The sequence below is a fragment of the Hyla sarda genome, chromosome 5 (assembly GCF_029499605.1).
Source record: "Hyla sarda isolate aHylSar1 chromosome 5, aHylSar1.hap1, whole genome shotgun sequence".
Lineage (NCBI taxonomy): Eukaryota > Metazoa > Chordata > Amphibia > Anura > Hylidae > Hyla > Hyla sarda.
This window is the reverse complement of record NC_079193.1, coordinates 10,323,322-10,337,781: the sequence shown is the minus strand read 5'-3', so window position 1 is coordinate 10,337,781 and position 14,460 is coordinate 10,323,322. Positions and strand designations below refer to the sequence as shown.

Genomic DNA, 14,460 nt, shown 5'->3' with positions numbered 1-14,460 from the left:
AAAGCATGTAATTCCTGGACTGTGGAGATCAGTATGCTCAATGCCAAGTATCTGCTGGAGAAGTGTAAAGCATGTAATTCCGAGACTGTGGAGAAGCCGCACACCAGCATGAGATCAGCATGCTCAATGAAAGGCGTCAGGCGGAGTGTTTTTATCATCACCACTGGAGCGGTGGGAACGTGTTCTTCAGAATGATCAGTCACCTCGCTCTGTCTGGCAGTCTGATGGATGATTCTGGTTTTGGCAGCTTCCCAACTCCATATTAACAGCCTTGGTTCTGGAATGGGATGTTGGACAAGCGGATCTAAGTGCGATGGTCGGGGGTTCATATACTTTTATCCTCATAGTGTAGGAGACGATGTTGGGCTCTGCATGTGTACATGTGAATGTTGTAAGGCATCTAGTAGTAGCTGGTTGTGCTTTGTGTATGATATCCGGCTCTTCACCCGCACGCACCTTCATGGGGATGTGATGGTTTGTTGACCTGGCTGGGTCTTTACTCTTCGCCACTGACTTCTCACCGCTTCATTTCTGCACCGCCCGGCTTCTCGGCACTGCAGGTGCTGGGCCTGTGTGTGCAAACCTTCAATCCACCGGCTCCGCTCAATGACAAGTCACGTATTGTCTCATCAACGTTATGGAAACAATCACCTACGTACGTCACTCAGTTCTAGATATTAGGAGAAATTCTACATTTTAGAGGGGATTTCCTACTATACTTACCCCAGAATTGATTGTGACCACTATTAATAGAGATGTAAGGTTCTTTTCATGAATAATATAGCTTTTCAGACTCTTCTTTATCCACAATTGAGGTTTGACATAGATTTTAGGTTTTATGTCACTCTAGATTTGAGGTTCTGTTATTAATATAGATTCTGAGTCCTCCATTACTCCAGAATTGAGGGTTGTTGCTATGAATATAGATTTGAGGTTCTTCTTCATGTGGCACCAGAATTGGGTTCTTCAATCCCAAATTAAGTTTCTACTTGTTTTGTTTTGGGAAAAAAAACGCAAGAAAAAACACCTTTTTTTATTTGTGTGGAAATTGCATTTTTGGCCCCATTGTCGTTTTTTTTTGGTACCCAAAATTTGTTGGGTACCAAAAAAAAAGGATGCTGTAGTGATGAAAAAAAAATGTATTTAACGAAATTTATATTTTTTGTAACAACATTTTAATTAATTTTTAACAAAGTGTGTGTTTCACTTTTTTTTCCTCTCTTTTTTTCTGTCATTTTTTAGGTAGTACTACTACTCCCAGCATGGAACACACTGTTCCATGATGGTAGTAGTAGTACCTGTACTAATAGACATATCGCCCGATGCGATCGTCCATAATATAGCAGAGATGCGGAGCGGCTCTATACAGCGCTCGCATCTCTGCACTATACTCCGCCCAGTGATGTGAATAGAACATCACTCATTCATATTTTCCGCCCCCGGGGTGGGGATTGGCCGGATGGTTGTAGCCAATCACCGCTCTGAGGGAAATATGAATGAGTGATGTTCTATTCACATCACTGGGCGGAGTACAGTGCAGAGATGCGAGCGCTGTATAGAGCCGCTCCGCATCTCTGCTATATTATGGATGATCACAGCGGATGTCAGGAGTGACACCCACTATGATCTGTCCTTAACTGCGGGTACTACTACTCCCAACTTGGAGCACGCTCTGTTCCATGTTGGCAGCTGTAGTACCTGCAGTTAACTAAAGATCACAGTGGATGTCACTTCTAAAAACCGCTACGATCCTCCTGTATAATGTATAGATGCGGCTGGACGCTCTTCTATGGTCCCCTGCACTGACGTATATATACAACTATTCATATTTCCCACAGGGAGTTGTGATTGTCTGGAACCATCTGGCCAATCACAGCTCTCTGCGGGAAATATGAATAGGTGAATATATACGGCAGTGCAGGGGACCATAGAAGAGCGTCCAGCCGCATCTATACATTATACAGGAGGATCGCAACGGACTCGGGGTGATCTGTCCATTAGTACAGGTAATACGACTCCCATCATGGAACAGTGTGTTCCATGCTGGGAGTAGTAGTACCACTTAAAAAATAAAGAATAAAAAGGGAAAAACACACACTACATTTTTATTATTATCGGCTACATTTTTAGTGCCCTGCCCCCACACATAAATTGATCCCTGTTTAAAAATCAATAAAAATGTTGTTATAAAAAAGATAAATTTCGTTAAATAAAAATGTTTCCATCACTACTGTATCTTTTTTATATATTTTTTTTAATGGTACCCTATGAAATTTTATTAAAAAAGGTATCTCCATCACTTTTTTGGATCACTAAAGTCCAAAAGAGAATAAAAACCGCCTAAGTAGAAAAAAAGAAAAAAAAGTAGAAACTTATCCTTTATATAATTCTAGGTTCTTTACTACAGAAAATTAAAACTTAAAACTGGTGGAAAACTTTTTATTTTTATTTATTTTTTTTAAATCAACTTGTGCCAGAAAGTTTAAACAGATTTGTAAAATCTTAATCCTTCCAGTACTTATTAGCTGCTGAATACTACAGAGGATATTCTTTTCTTTTTGGAACACAGAGCTCTCTGCTGACATCACGAGCACAGTGCTCTCTGCTGACACCTCTGTCCTTTTTAGGAACTTTCCAGAGAAGGAGAACATCCCCATAGAAAACATATGCTGCTCTGGACAGTTCCTAAAATGGACAGAGATGTCAGCAGAGAGCACTGTGCTCGTGATGTCAGCAGAGAGCTCTGTGTTCCAAAAAGAAAATAATTTCCTCTGTAGTATTCAGCAGCTAATAAGTACTGGAAGGATTAAGATTTTACAAATCTGTTTAACTTTCTGGCACAAGTTGATTAAAAAAAAAAAAAGTTATCCACCGGAGTACCCCTTTAATATAGATACATTTTTTTTTTTTGGTCCCTCAGAATCTCAAGGTGGGACTATTATTATAGATCCTAGGTTCCCCTTCACTTTGGAGTTTGGGGTTGTCTATCTTAAAGGGGTATTCCAGTGGAAAAATTTTTTTTTTTTCATATTAATTGGCTACAGAAAGGTAAAACAAATTTGTCAATTACATCTATTAAAAAATCTTAATCCTACCAATACTTATCAGCTGCTGAAGTTGAGTCGTTCTTTCCAGTCTGAACATAGTGCTCTCTACTGACATATCTGTCTGTCTCAGGAACTGTTCAGAGTAGAAGCAAATCTCCATAGCAAACCTCTCTTACACTGGCCAGTTCCTGAGACAGACAGAGGTGTCAGTAGAGAGCACTGTGGTCAGACTGGAAAGAACAACTCAACTTCAGCAGCTAATAAGTACTGGTAGGATTAAGATTTTTTTAATAGAAGTAATTTACAAATCTAGAGTATATAAAAAAAAAAAAGAAGGTTGCAGCAGCACTCTTGGTTTAAAAAATGGAGGCTGTTAGCGCACTTTTTGATCAAAACGTGTCCCCCCATCTACCACGCGGAGGTGGCCTCATTTCGGATGGGACCCTAACACACATTCTGAACCTAACACTCATAACCCTCCCCTTTTTCACACTTTTAAATTGATAATGGATCCAGCATGTCACCCAGTCAGAGGCCATATGCCCAGCAGAGGTGTTATGAGTGTTAGGCTCAGAATGTGTGTTAGGGTCCCATCCGAAATGAGGCCACCTCCGCGTGGTGGATGGGGGGACACGTTTTGATCAAAAAGTGCGCTAAGAGCCTCCATCTTTTGACCAAGTGGGCTGCTGCAACCTTCTTTTTTTGTATACAGCGGTCCCTCAACATACGATGGTAATTCGTTCCAAATGAACCATCGTTAGTTGAAACCATCGTATGTTGAGGGATCCGTGCAATGTAAAGTATAGGCAGTTATACTCACCTGTCCCCGCCGCTCCGGACTGTCACCGCTGCCCTGGATGTCGCCCTCCATCGCTGTCGCCGCATCCCCGGGGTGTCCCCGCCGCTCCGGACCGTCTCTGCTGCCCGGGATCGTCGCTCTCCATCACCGTCATCACGTCGCTGCGCACGTCGCTCCTATTGGATGACGGGACGGCGTGCGCGGCGACATGATGACGACGAAGGAGAGCGACGACGATGCAGCGGAGCCCGAAGAGGACGGTCCGGAACGTCGGGGACAGGTGAGTGACCATCAGCGGACCACACGGGGCACCGTAAACGGCTATCCTGTGGCGGCTGAAGCAGTCTGCGCTGCAGGATAGACTTTATGCGATGGCCCCGACATACAAAAGCATCGTATGGTGATGCTGCCTCTGAGAGTGATCGTATGCTGAAATGATCGTAGGTCGGGGCCATCGCAGGTCGGGGGGGGGGGGGCACTGTACTCTGTATTTGCCACAGCAGCGTGCACCCGTGTATTAGGTAGTTGTGCTGGCTATTTTTCTTTTTGTTTTTTTAAATTTACAAATCTGTTGAACTTTCTGGTGCCAGTTAATATGAACAAAAAAATGTTTTCACCAGAGTACCCCTTTAATATAGATTATAGACTATGGTTTACCCCATTTTGAGAGTTGTCACTATTAATATAGATTTGAGGTTCTTCTTCACTCCAAATCTGAGGGGGGCATTATTAGGATAGATTCTAGGAATTAAAGGTTACTCCGGAATTAAAGGTTGACACTTTTAATATAGATTTGAGAGAGAAAGTTGAGATACCGTACAATAGCTATAGACTACCCCAAAGCTAAGACATCCCAGGTCTTTTCTAAATCTTAAAGGGGTACTCCGCTGCCCCAGCGTTCGGAACAAAATGGTTGGAGTGGGCGGTCATGACGTCACGGGCACGCCCCTCAATGCAAGTCTATGGGAGGGGGCGTGGCGGATGCCACGCCCCTTCCCATGGACTTGCATTGAGGGGGCGTGGCCGTGACATCATGACCCCCCGCAGCCCGCACCCAGCGTTTGGAACAAAATGTTCCAAACGCTGGGGCAGTGGAGTACCCCTTTAAGGGTAAACTCCAGGTTCTCCTTCAGTCTAAGAGAGGCCTCACCATTAAAGGGGTACTCCAGTGGAAAAACTTTTTTTTATTTTTTATTTATGAACTGGTGCCAGAAAGTTAAAAAGATTTGTAAATTAGTTCTATTAAAAAAAATCTTAATCCTTTCAGTACTTTTTAGCAGCTGTATGCTACAGAGGAAATTATTTTCTTTTTGAATTTCTTTTTTGTCTTATCCACAGTGCTCTCTGCTGACACCTGATTCCCGTATCAGAAACTGTCCAGAGCAGGAGAAAATCCCCATAGCAAACCTATGCTGCTCTGGACAGTTCCTGACACGGACAGAGGTGTCATCAGAGAGCACTGTGGACAAGACAAAAAAAGAAATTCAAAAAGAAAAGATTTTCCTCTGTAGCATACAGCTGCTAAAAAGTACTAAAAGGGTTAAGATTTTTTTTTTATAAAAGTCATTTACAAATCTGTTTAACTTTCTGGCACCAGTTCATTTAAAAAAAAAAAAAAAAGTTTTCCACCGGAGTACCCCTTTAAAGTTATCATAATGAACAATCAATTTTTGTTACAAGGCTCTCCTGATTATAATTCCTTCAGTGATCAATTGTATTCTGTAGGAAAGCCTAGCAACAAGCGCCCAATTCCTCTACAGCACCCCCCACAGGTGAAGTTAAAGGGGTATTCCAGGAAAATATGTCTTTTTATATATCAACTGGCTCCAGAAAGTTAAACAGATTTGTAAATTACTTCCATAAAAAAAATCTTAATCCTTCTAGTAATTATCAGCTGCTGAAGTTGAGTTGTTCTTTTCTGTCTGACAACAGTGCTCTCTGCTGACATCTCTGTCTGTCTCTGGAACTGCACAGAGCAGAATAGGTTTACTATGGGGATTTGCTTCTACTCTGGACAGTTCCCGAGACAGGTGTCATCAGAGAGCACTTAGACAGAAAAGAACAACGCAACTTCAGCAGCTCATAAGTACTGAAAGGATAAAAAAAAAATTAATAGAAGTAATTTAGAAATCAGTTTAGCTTTCTGTAGCCAGTTGATATATAAAAAAAATTTTTTTCCTGGATAACCCCTTTAAGTATTAAAGACAGTGGAAAATGTTAACGTTTTAAAGGGGTACTCCGCTCTTAGACATCTTATCCCCTTTCCAAAGGATGGGGGATAAGATGTCTGATCGCGGGGGTCTCCCTGCTGCACCCAGCTTCATTTAGAGCGTCGGGTGCAGCGCCGGAGGCTCGAGACGTCAAGGCCACGCCCCGCTCGTGACATCACGGCCACGCCGCCTCAATGCAAGTCTATGGGAGGGGGCGTGATGGGACTTGCATTGAGGGGGTGTGGCCGAGACGTCACAAGCGGGGCGTGGCCTTGACGTCTCGAGCCTCCACACCGCATCGCCAGTCAACCGGCACATAATGTCTGGGGTGCCGCAGCCGAGATAGTTTAGGATAAGATGTCTAGGGGCGGAGTACCCCTTTAAGGTGCTGGAAGAAGGAGATACACATCCTACATTCTCCTCATGTAGACTTGAACATGCCACCAAACTTGGGGTTCACTTCGGGAGCTCAATTAGACCTAATTTCATCCTAAAATTTCTGTAAGACCCCAGGTTATCAGAAATGGATTGTGGAAGTGGATTTTAGCAATGGAAGAGGGGTTCAGGTGGGTCTGTGTCCCAGGATGGAAATGGCAAGAAATTGAACGAAAAAATGTTTTTCTTTCAAGTTGATGAAGAGGATGGAAGAAAGTCCAAAGAATCGGAAAGAGGTAAATGACTGTGCGGGACGGTGCAATACAAAGACGCTGTTCTATGGAGTGTATATATGTATACATCTATATATGTGATTATGTATGAGTTTGTATGTTGTGGTGATTACGTAAAGAGACTAAAGAGTCGGGTAGCAACGGAACAGCTCCCCCGGTGGTCACTACTGAGAATACAGCATGCTGGCTCTTTAGAAAAGGGGCAATGATAAATAAGGAGCTCCCCTGGTGGTCACTACTGAGAATACAGCATGCTGGCTCTTTAGAAAAGGGGCAATGATAAATAAGGAGCTCCCCCGGTGGTCACTACTGAGAATACAGCATGCTGGCTCTTTAGAAAAGGTGCAGTGATAAATAAGGAGCTCCCCCGGTGGTCACTACTGAGAATACAGCATGCTGGCTCTTTAGAAAAGGGGCAGTGATAAATAAGGACACTACAAGTACCATAGAGCTGTAAACCCACTTAGAAGTATCCAATGAGGAGAAACAGTCTAATGTCGGCACTGCCACTAGGATTCAAAAGACGCACTGTAGTTGCACAACAACCACTACTCACAGACCCTCCGCCGTTTCCCCGGTGCTCATCCAGAATAGCAGAGCCAAAATCACAAAAGAAGATGCGGAGGCGCTCGATTATTCAGCGGTATATTTATTCAGGAATAGGTCATACAGCAATGCCTGGCCGACGAGTCGTCTCGCGCACTTCTTATTGTAAGTTATTGGTTTCACAATAACAAACTATTACTAAGTACTAAAGGTCCTGGTTATTCAGGAGGGAATACACTTAAAGGGGTACTCCGGTGGAAAACTTTTTTATTTTTATTTTAATCAACTGGTGCCAGAAAGTTAAACAGATTTGTAAATTACTTCTATTTAAAAAAAAAAAAATAATAATAATAATAATCCTTCCAGTACTTATTAGCTGCTGAATACTACAGAGGAAATCTGTATTTTTCGTCATATAAGACGCACCCAATTTTAAAAGAGAAAAATCCGGCCGTTGATGGCCGCAGGGACCGCCGTGATAGGATAGGGTTTTAATGTGTATTCAACCCCCACCCCCCGGTTTTGGGGAAGAAAAAGTGCGTCTTATACGGCAAAAAATACGGTATTTTCTTTTTGGAACACAGTGCTCTCTGCTGACATCTCTGTCCATTTTAGGAACTGTCCAGAGCAGCAAATGTTTTCTATGGGGATTTTATCCTACTCTGGACAGTTCTTAAAATGGACAGAGGTATCAGCAGAGAGCACTGTGCTCGTGATGTCAGCAGAGAGCCCTGTGTTCCAAAAAGAAAATAATTTTCTCTCTAGTATTCAGCAGCTAATAAGTACTGGAAGGATTAAGATTTTTTTTTAACAGAAGTAATTTAAAAATCTGTTTAACTTTCTGGCAGCAGTTGATTTAAAAAAAAAAAATATATATATATATAGTTTTCCACCGGAGTACCCCTTTAAGCGTATTCCCTCCTGAATAACCAGGACCTTTAGTACTTAGTAATAGTTTGTTATTGTGAAACCAATAACTTACAATAAGAAGTGTTGGGACTCTCAGTAATGCATTTTTGTATTTTTATATATTTTTTATAGTCATGTAAAAGTTTTTTATGAAGTTTGTTAATAAAGTTATCTGTATCGTATAAATAGGAAGGAAGTTAGAGGTCATTGATTAACTACTCGTCGGCTAGGCATTGCTGTATGACTTATTCCTGAATAAATATACTGCTGAAGATTCGGGCGCCTCCGCATCTTCTTTTGTGATTTCCACTTAAAAGTATCACAGAGTATTACAAGTTTATAATGTTACTGTGTGGATAGCCTGTTATATGTAGATTATAATATGCCTTAAAGGGGTACTCCGCTGCTCAGCGTTTGGAACAAACTGTTCCAAACGCTGGAGCCGGGAGCTCGTCATGTCGGCTGTCACGCTCCCTCCCATAGACTTGTATTGAGGGGGCGGGGCGTGATGTCGTGAGGGGGTGGGGCTATGACGTCACAAGCTCCCGGCTCCAGCATTCGGAACAGTTGGTTCCAAATGCTGAGCAGCGGAGTACCCCTTTAACTGTGGTATCTCTGTCTTTTGAAAGTGCTGTTTGTTTTTTAAGTCTTACATGTGATTTGTATACAGCTTCTATACAGACCTAAGTGTCTCTATGGTAACAGACTACAAACCATCCCCATATGTAGTCAGACCTGCAGTCAGTTGCTACTCCACCCCCTCTGTCCCGTCTGTCTCAAAGATTTGGTTGCAAAATTATACATGCGCCTTAAATACACACAAAGAGGGCAATTAATCTACAATTACCCTGGAAAATTGGTGTAAGGTCTCCATATTTTATTCTGGCCCATAGGACAACACACAGCTCTCTGCAGGGAAGTCCCTACACATTCCAAGATTACAGTTCACACGATGGACACCTTTAGGGCATTGTGTTTCAATTAGTGTGCCTCCAGCTGTTTCAGAACTACAACATCCAGTATACCTAGACAACCTTTGGCTATCCAGGCATACTGGGTGTTGTAGTTTTGCAAAAGTTGGAGTCACGCTGGTTGGGAAACACTGCTTAGGGCGGCTCCACCTATAGGCAAAATCGGCAGCCGCCTAATGGGGGCACTGTTCTGCCCTCTGCAGAAGACCTGACAGCCGCTAAGCTGTCACCCCAGTAGTAAGGAGATTACATGAGAAGGAGGTTTGTTACAGTGTGTCACCCCAGTAGTAAGGAGATTACATGAGGAGGAGGTTTGTTACAGTGTATCACCCCAGTAGTAAGGAGAATACATGAGGAGAAGGTTTGTTACAGTGTGTCACCCCAGTAGTAAGGAGATTACATGAGCAGGAGGTTTGTTACAGTGTGTCACCCCAGTAGTAAGGAGATTATATGAGGAGGGGGTTTGTTACAGTGTTTCACCCCAGTAGTAAGGAGATTACATGAGGAGGAGGTTTGTTACAGTGTGTCACCCCAGTAGTAAGGAGATAACATGAGGAGGAGGTTTGTTACAGTGTGTCACCCCAGTAGAAAGGGGATTACGTGAGGGGGTTTGTTACAGTGTGTCACCCCAGTAGTAAGAAGATTACATGAGTAGGAGGTTTGTTACAGTGTGTCACCCCAGTAGTAAGGAGGTTACATGAAGAGGAAATTTGTTACAGTGTGTCACCCCAGTAGTAAGGAGATTACATGAGGAGGAGGTTTGTTACAGTGTATCACCCCAGTAGTAAGGAGAATACATGAGGAGAAGGTTTGTTACAGTGTGTCACCCCAGTAGTAAGGAGATTACATGAGGAGGAGGTTTGTTACAGTGTGTCACCCCAGTAGTAAGGAGATAACATGAGGAGGAGGTTTGTTACAGTGTGTCACCCCAGTAGAAAGGGGATTACGTGAGGGGGTTTGTTACAGTGTGTCACCCCAGTAGTAAGGAGATTACATGAGGAGGAGGTTTGTTACAGTGTGTCACCCCAGTAGTAAGGAGGTTACATGAAGAGCAAATTTGTTACAGTGTGTCACCCCAGTAGTAAGGAGATTACATGAGGAGGAGGTTTGTTACAGTGTATCACCCCAGTAGTAAGGAGAATACATGAGGAGAAGGTTTGTTACAGTGTGTCACCCCAGTAGTAAGGAGATTACATGAGGAGGAGGTTTGTTACAGTGTGTCACCCCAGTAGTAAGGAGATTACATGAGGAGGGGGTTTGTTACAGTGTGTCACCCCAGTAGTAAGGAGATTACATGAGGAGGAGGTTTGTTACAGTGTGTCACCCCAGTAGTAAGGAGATTACATGAGGAGGAGGTTTGTTACAGTGAGTCACCCTAGTAGTAAGGAGATTACATGAGGAGGAGGTTTGTTACAGTGTGTCACCCCAGTAGTAAGGAGATTACATGAGGAGGAGGTTTGTTACAGTGTGTCACCCCAGTAGTAAGGAGATAACATGGGGAGGAGGTTTGTTACAGTGTGTCACCCCAGTAGAAAGGGGATTACGTGAGGAGGGGGTTTGTTACAGTGTGTCACCCCAGTAGGAAGGAGATTACATGAGGAGGAGGTTTGTTACAGTGTGTCACCCCAGTAGTAAGGAGATTACATGAAGAGGAGATTTGTTACAGTGTGTCACCCCAGTAGTAAGGAGATTACATGAGGAGGAGGTTTGTTACAGTGTGTCACCCCAGTAGTAAGGTGATTACATGAGGAGGAGGTTTGTTACAGTGTGTCACCCCAGTAGTAAGGAGATTACATGAGGAGGAGGTTTGTTACAGTGTGTCACCCCAGTAGTAGGGAGATAACATGAGGAGGAGGTTTGTTACAGTGTGTCACCCCAGTAGTAAGGAGATTACATGAGGAGGAGGTTTGTTACAGTGTGTCACCCCAGTAGTAAGGAGATCACATGAGGAGGAGGTTTGTAACAGTGTGTCACGCCAGTAGTAAGGTGATTACATGAGGAGGAGGTTTGTTACAGTGTATCACCCCAGTAGTAAGGAGATCACATGAGGAGGAGGTTTGTTACAGTGTGTCACCCCAGTAGTAAGGAGATTACATGAGAAGGAGGTTTGTTACAGTGTGTCACCCAGTAGTAAGGAGATTACATGAGGAGGAGGTTTGTTACAGTGTGTCACCCCGGTAGTAAGGAGATTAAATGAGGAGGAGGTTTGTTACAGTGTGTCACCCCAGTAGTAAGGAAATTACATGAGGAGGAGGTTTGTTACAGTGTGTCACCCCAGTAGTATGGTGATTACATGAGGAGGAGGTTTGTTACAGTGTGTCACCCCAGTAGTAAAGAGATTACATGAGGAGGAGGTTTGTTACAGTGTGTCACCCCAGTAGTAGGGAGATAACATTAGGAGGAGGTTTGTTACAGTGTGTCACCCCAGTAGTAAGGAGATTACATGAGGAGGAGGTTTGTTACAGTGTGTCACCCCAGTAGTAAGGAGATCACATGAGGAGGAGGTTTGTAACAGTGTGTCACGCCAGTAGTAAGGCGATTACATGAGGAGGAGGTTTGTTACAGTGTATCACCCCAGTAGTAAGGAGATCACATGAGGAGGAGGTTTGTTACAGTGTGTCACCCCAGTAGTAAGGAGATTACATGAGAAGGAGGTTTGTTACAGTGTGTCACCCAGTAGTAAGGAGATTACATGAGGAGGAGGTTTGTTACAGTGTGTCACCCCGGTAGTAAGGAGATTACATGAGGAGGAGGTTTGTTACAGTGTGTCACCCCAGTAGTAAGGAAATTACATGAGGAGGAGGTTTGTTACAGTGTGTCACCCCAGTAGTAAGGAGATTACATGAAGAGGAGGTTTGTTACAGTGTGTCACCCCAGTAGTAAGGAGATTATATGAGGAGAAGGTTTGTTACAGTGTGTCACCCTAGTAGTAAGGAGATAACATGGGGAGGAGTTTTGTTACAGTGTGTCACCCCAGTAGTAAGGAGATTACATGAGGAGGAGGTTTGTTACAGTGTGTCACCCCAGTAGTAAGGAGATTACATAAGGAGGAGGTTTGTTACAGTGTGTCACCCCAGTAGTAAGGAAGTTACATGAGGAGGAGGTTTGTTACAGTGTGTCACCCCAGTAGTAATCAATGTAAGGAGGAAAAAAGCGGAGGTAGCGCCAGGTGCGGTGTAGGTCTTTAGCCGGTGTAGGTGGGTACCCAGGTGGGGGTAACGTATCCCTTGCAGGTGATGGTTGCTTGGTATGCAGGCCAGCAGCGTGAGGACGGAGCCCAAGGGAGAGTCCGTAGGTAATGCAGAAGTATAGGAGAAAAAGCTGCGATGGCGCTCCCTAGGAAGTAACCCGAAGTCGTGGGTATTGGTGAAAAATAATTAATTTATTTTTACAGCATAAGAAATCAAAGAAAATAATAAAATAAAGCAAGACGCGTTTCGGGAGTCACAGCTCCCTTTCTCAATTGCAGGTGATTGCTGTATGGCCAGGTGACAGGTATATGTGTTTAAATACATAAGAAAATGGCGCCAAAACCAGGTGAGCTGGTGACGTCATATGGGGTAGATGACGGGCCCAGGTAAGGGCCAGGCATTAAAGACCTACATAATAAAACATAATCAATGAAGGAGCATGAAAACCATATAAAACATGTAAACAAGCATATTTAGATGTTCAAACTGAACCGCGAGAAATGTCCGTAGTGGCGACCAATCAGGAAGCTGCCGGTGTACGTGGGACCAATCAGGAGGCAGTAGGAGGAGGCTGTCATCACTGTGCCGGGTTGCCGCTATGGGAAAAGAATGGAGACGAGCCTCTCGAAGCTGGTTGGCCGCTTGCTGTAGAGATGGCCAATCAGGAGTGAGCCGTACATGGCTGTGTACAGTTACGCTGTCATAGGGGAACATAGGCCGTGTGGGGATATAGTCCAAAGTGGGCGGGATGCTGATTGGCTGTACGTGATGTTAGATGAGCCAATCAGAGGGGGGCCGTATAAGTTCGGGTTGCAGGTCTTCGCCGCTGGTGGCGGTAGAGGAAAGTTCAAAGGTGTCAGCCAATCGCTGCTGGGCCGGTCCGGGTGGTAGCCAATCAGAATGAAGACGTGTATATCCTCTGTGGGGGATTCCTAGAGGCATCGGCGGCAAATCCATTTTGAAAAATACGACCAATAGCTGCTGGGCAGGTCCCGGCGGCGACCAATCATGAAGAGGGAAGTGTTGTAGTGCTGTCAGGAGGCCGGGCAGGCTGTCATCTCATCTGGAGGTCATCGAAGTCCGGATCACACTTGGAACTTGTCATGGAGATGCTGTAAACCTGTAAGGGGGAGGAAGAGGTAGAAGGGGAGGGGAGAGACAGGTGGTTTTGACAGCGGCTCAGTGTCAGCTTGTCCCGCGGTGAGGAGGCATCTGGTGTGGATGTCACGATGTCATCGGAACCTTGCACTGTTATTAGTTGGCATCAGTGGGTGGACTGGGGGGGGTGTGAATTACGTGACGGAGGAGGTTTGTTACAGTGTGTCACCCTAGTAGTTTAGGCACTAAGGAGGAAACTCAAGGTTCTGGTCTCGACTGGAGGTGACCGAGAGGAAATCTCCAGGGTGAAATCTTTGCTAAAGAAGTGCCAGTATGATGGACACACATCTTTGGTTTTCGAGAGGGATTTCGGGAAGTACCGCTCGCCCAACCCTTGCCGGAGCTGTAAGATGTCAGTGGATTGTAAGATCGTGACCGGCCTGATCGATAGTACAGGATCTCTGAACAAGTCCATATCGGGGATCCTGGAGGTCGTCAGAGCCTTTTACTCGCATCTCTTGGGGAAGAGGGATCTAGATCGGGGCAGGATGGCGGCTTTCCTGGCTGATGCCATTTCCTAGTCGGGAGTAGACCTCTCTCTTAATGTTTTGACAGAGAAGATCAGAGAAGAGGAAGTGAAGCTGGCGATTGAGAGGCTTGCCCTCAAAAAGTCGCGAGGGCCGGATGGCTTAACATCTGAGTTTTATAAGACCTTTATGGACATTTTGGTTCCCCCCTAAATGAGTGTCTATCCTCGGGCACTCTGTCGAAGTCAATGAGGAGGTCGGCTCTGATCGTCCTGTCAAAGGGTAAAGACGCATCCCGCATTGAGAATTGGCGTCCCATAGCGCTCCTCAATGTGGACAGGAAGATCCTGGCAAAAGTGCTCTTCAACAGGTTGGGGAAATTTGCACCCCAGATCCTATCAGGGTCCCAGCACTGCTCTGTTCCCGGTCGTAGCACTTTTAGTGCGGTGCTGGGTGTCCGCGAGGTCGTGGAGCAGGGTCGGGCTGGTCACTGG

General features: G+C 44.6%; 1 protein-coding gene across 3 annotated transcripts in view; it reads left to right on the top strand.

Annotated features, from left to right (window-relative positions):
• KCNH2 (potassium voltage-gated channel subfamily H member 2) overlaps positions 1 to 14,460 on the top strand; it is a 400,050-nt gene that overhangs the window by 345,475 nt on the left and 40,115 nt on the right. The window contains exon 9 of one of the 3 annotated variants that reach the window (XM_056518835.1): positions 6,686 to 6,727. The exons of the other annotated variants lie outside the window; for them this stretch is intronic. Within the exon in view, the coding sequence (XP_056374810.1) occupies positions 6,686 to 6,727 (42 nt within the window). The remainder of the gene's footprint in view (positions 1 to 6,685; positions 6,728 to 14,460) is intronic. 3 annotated transcript variants of the gene reach the window in all.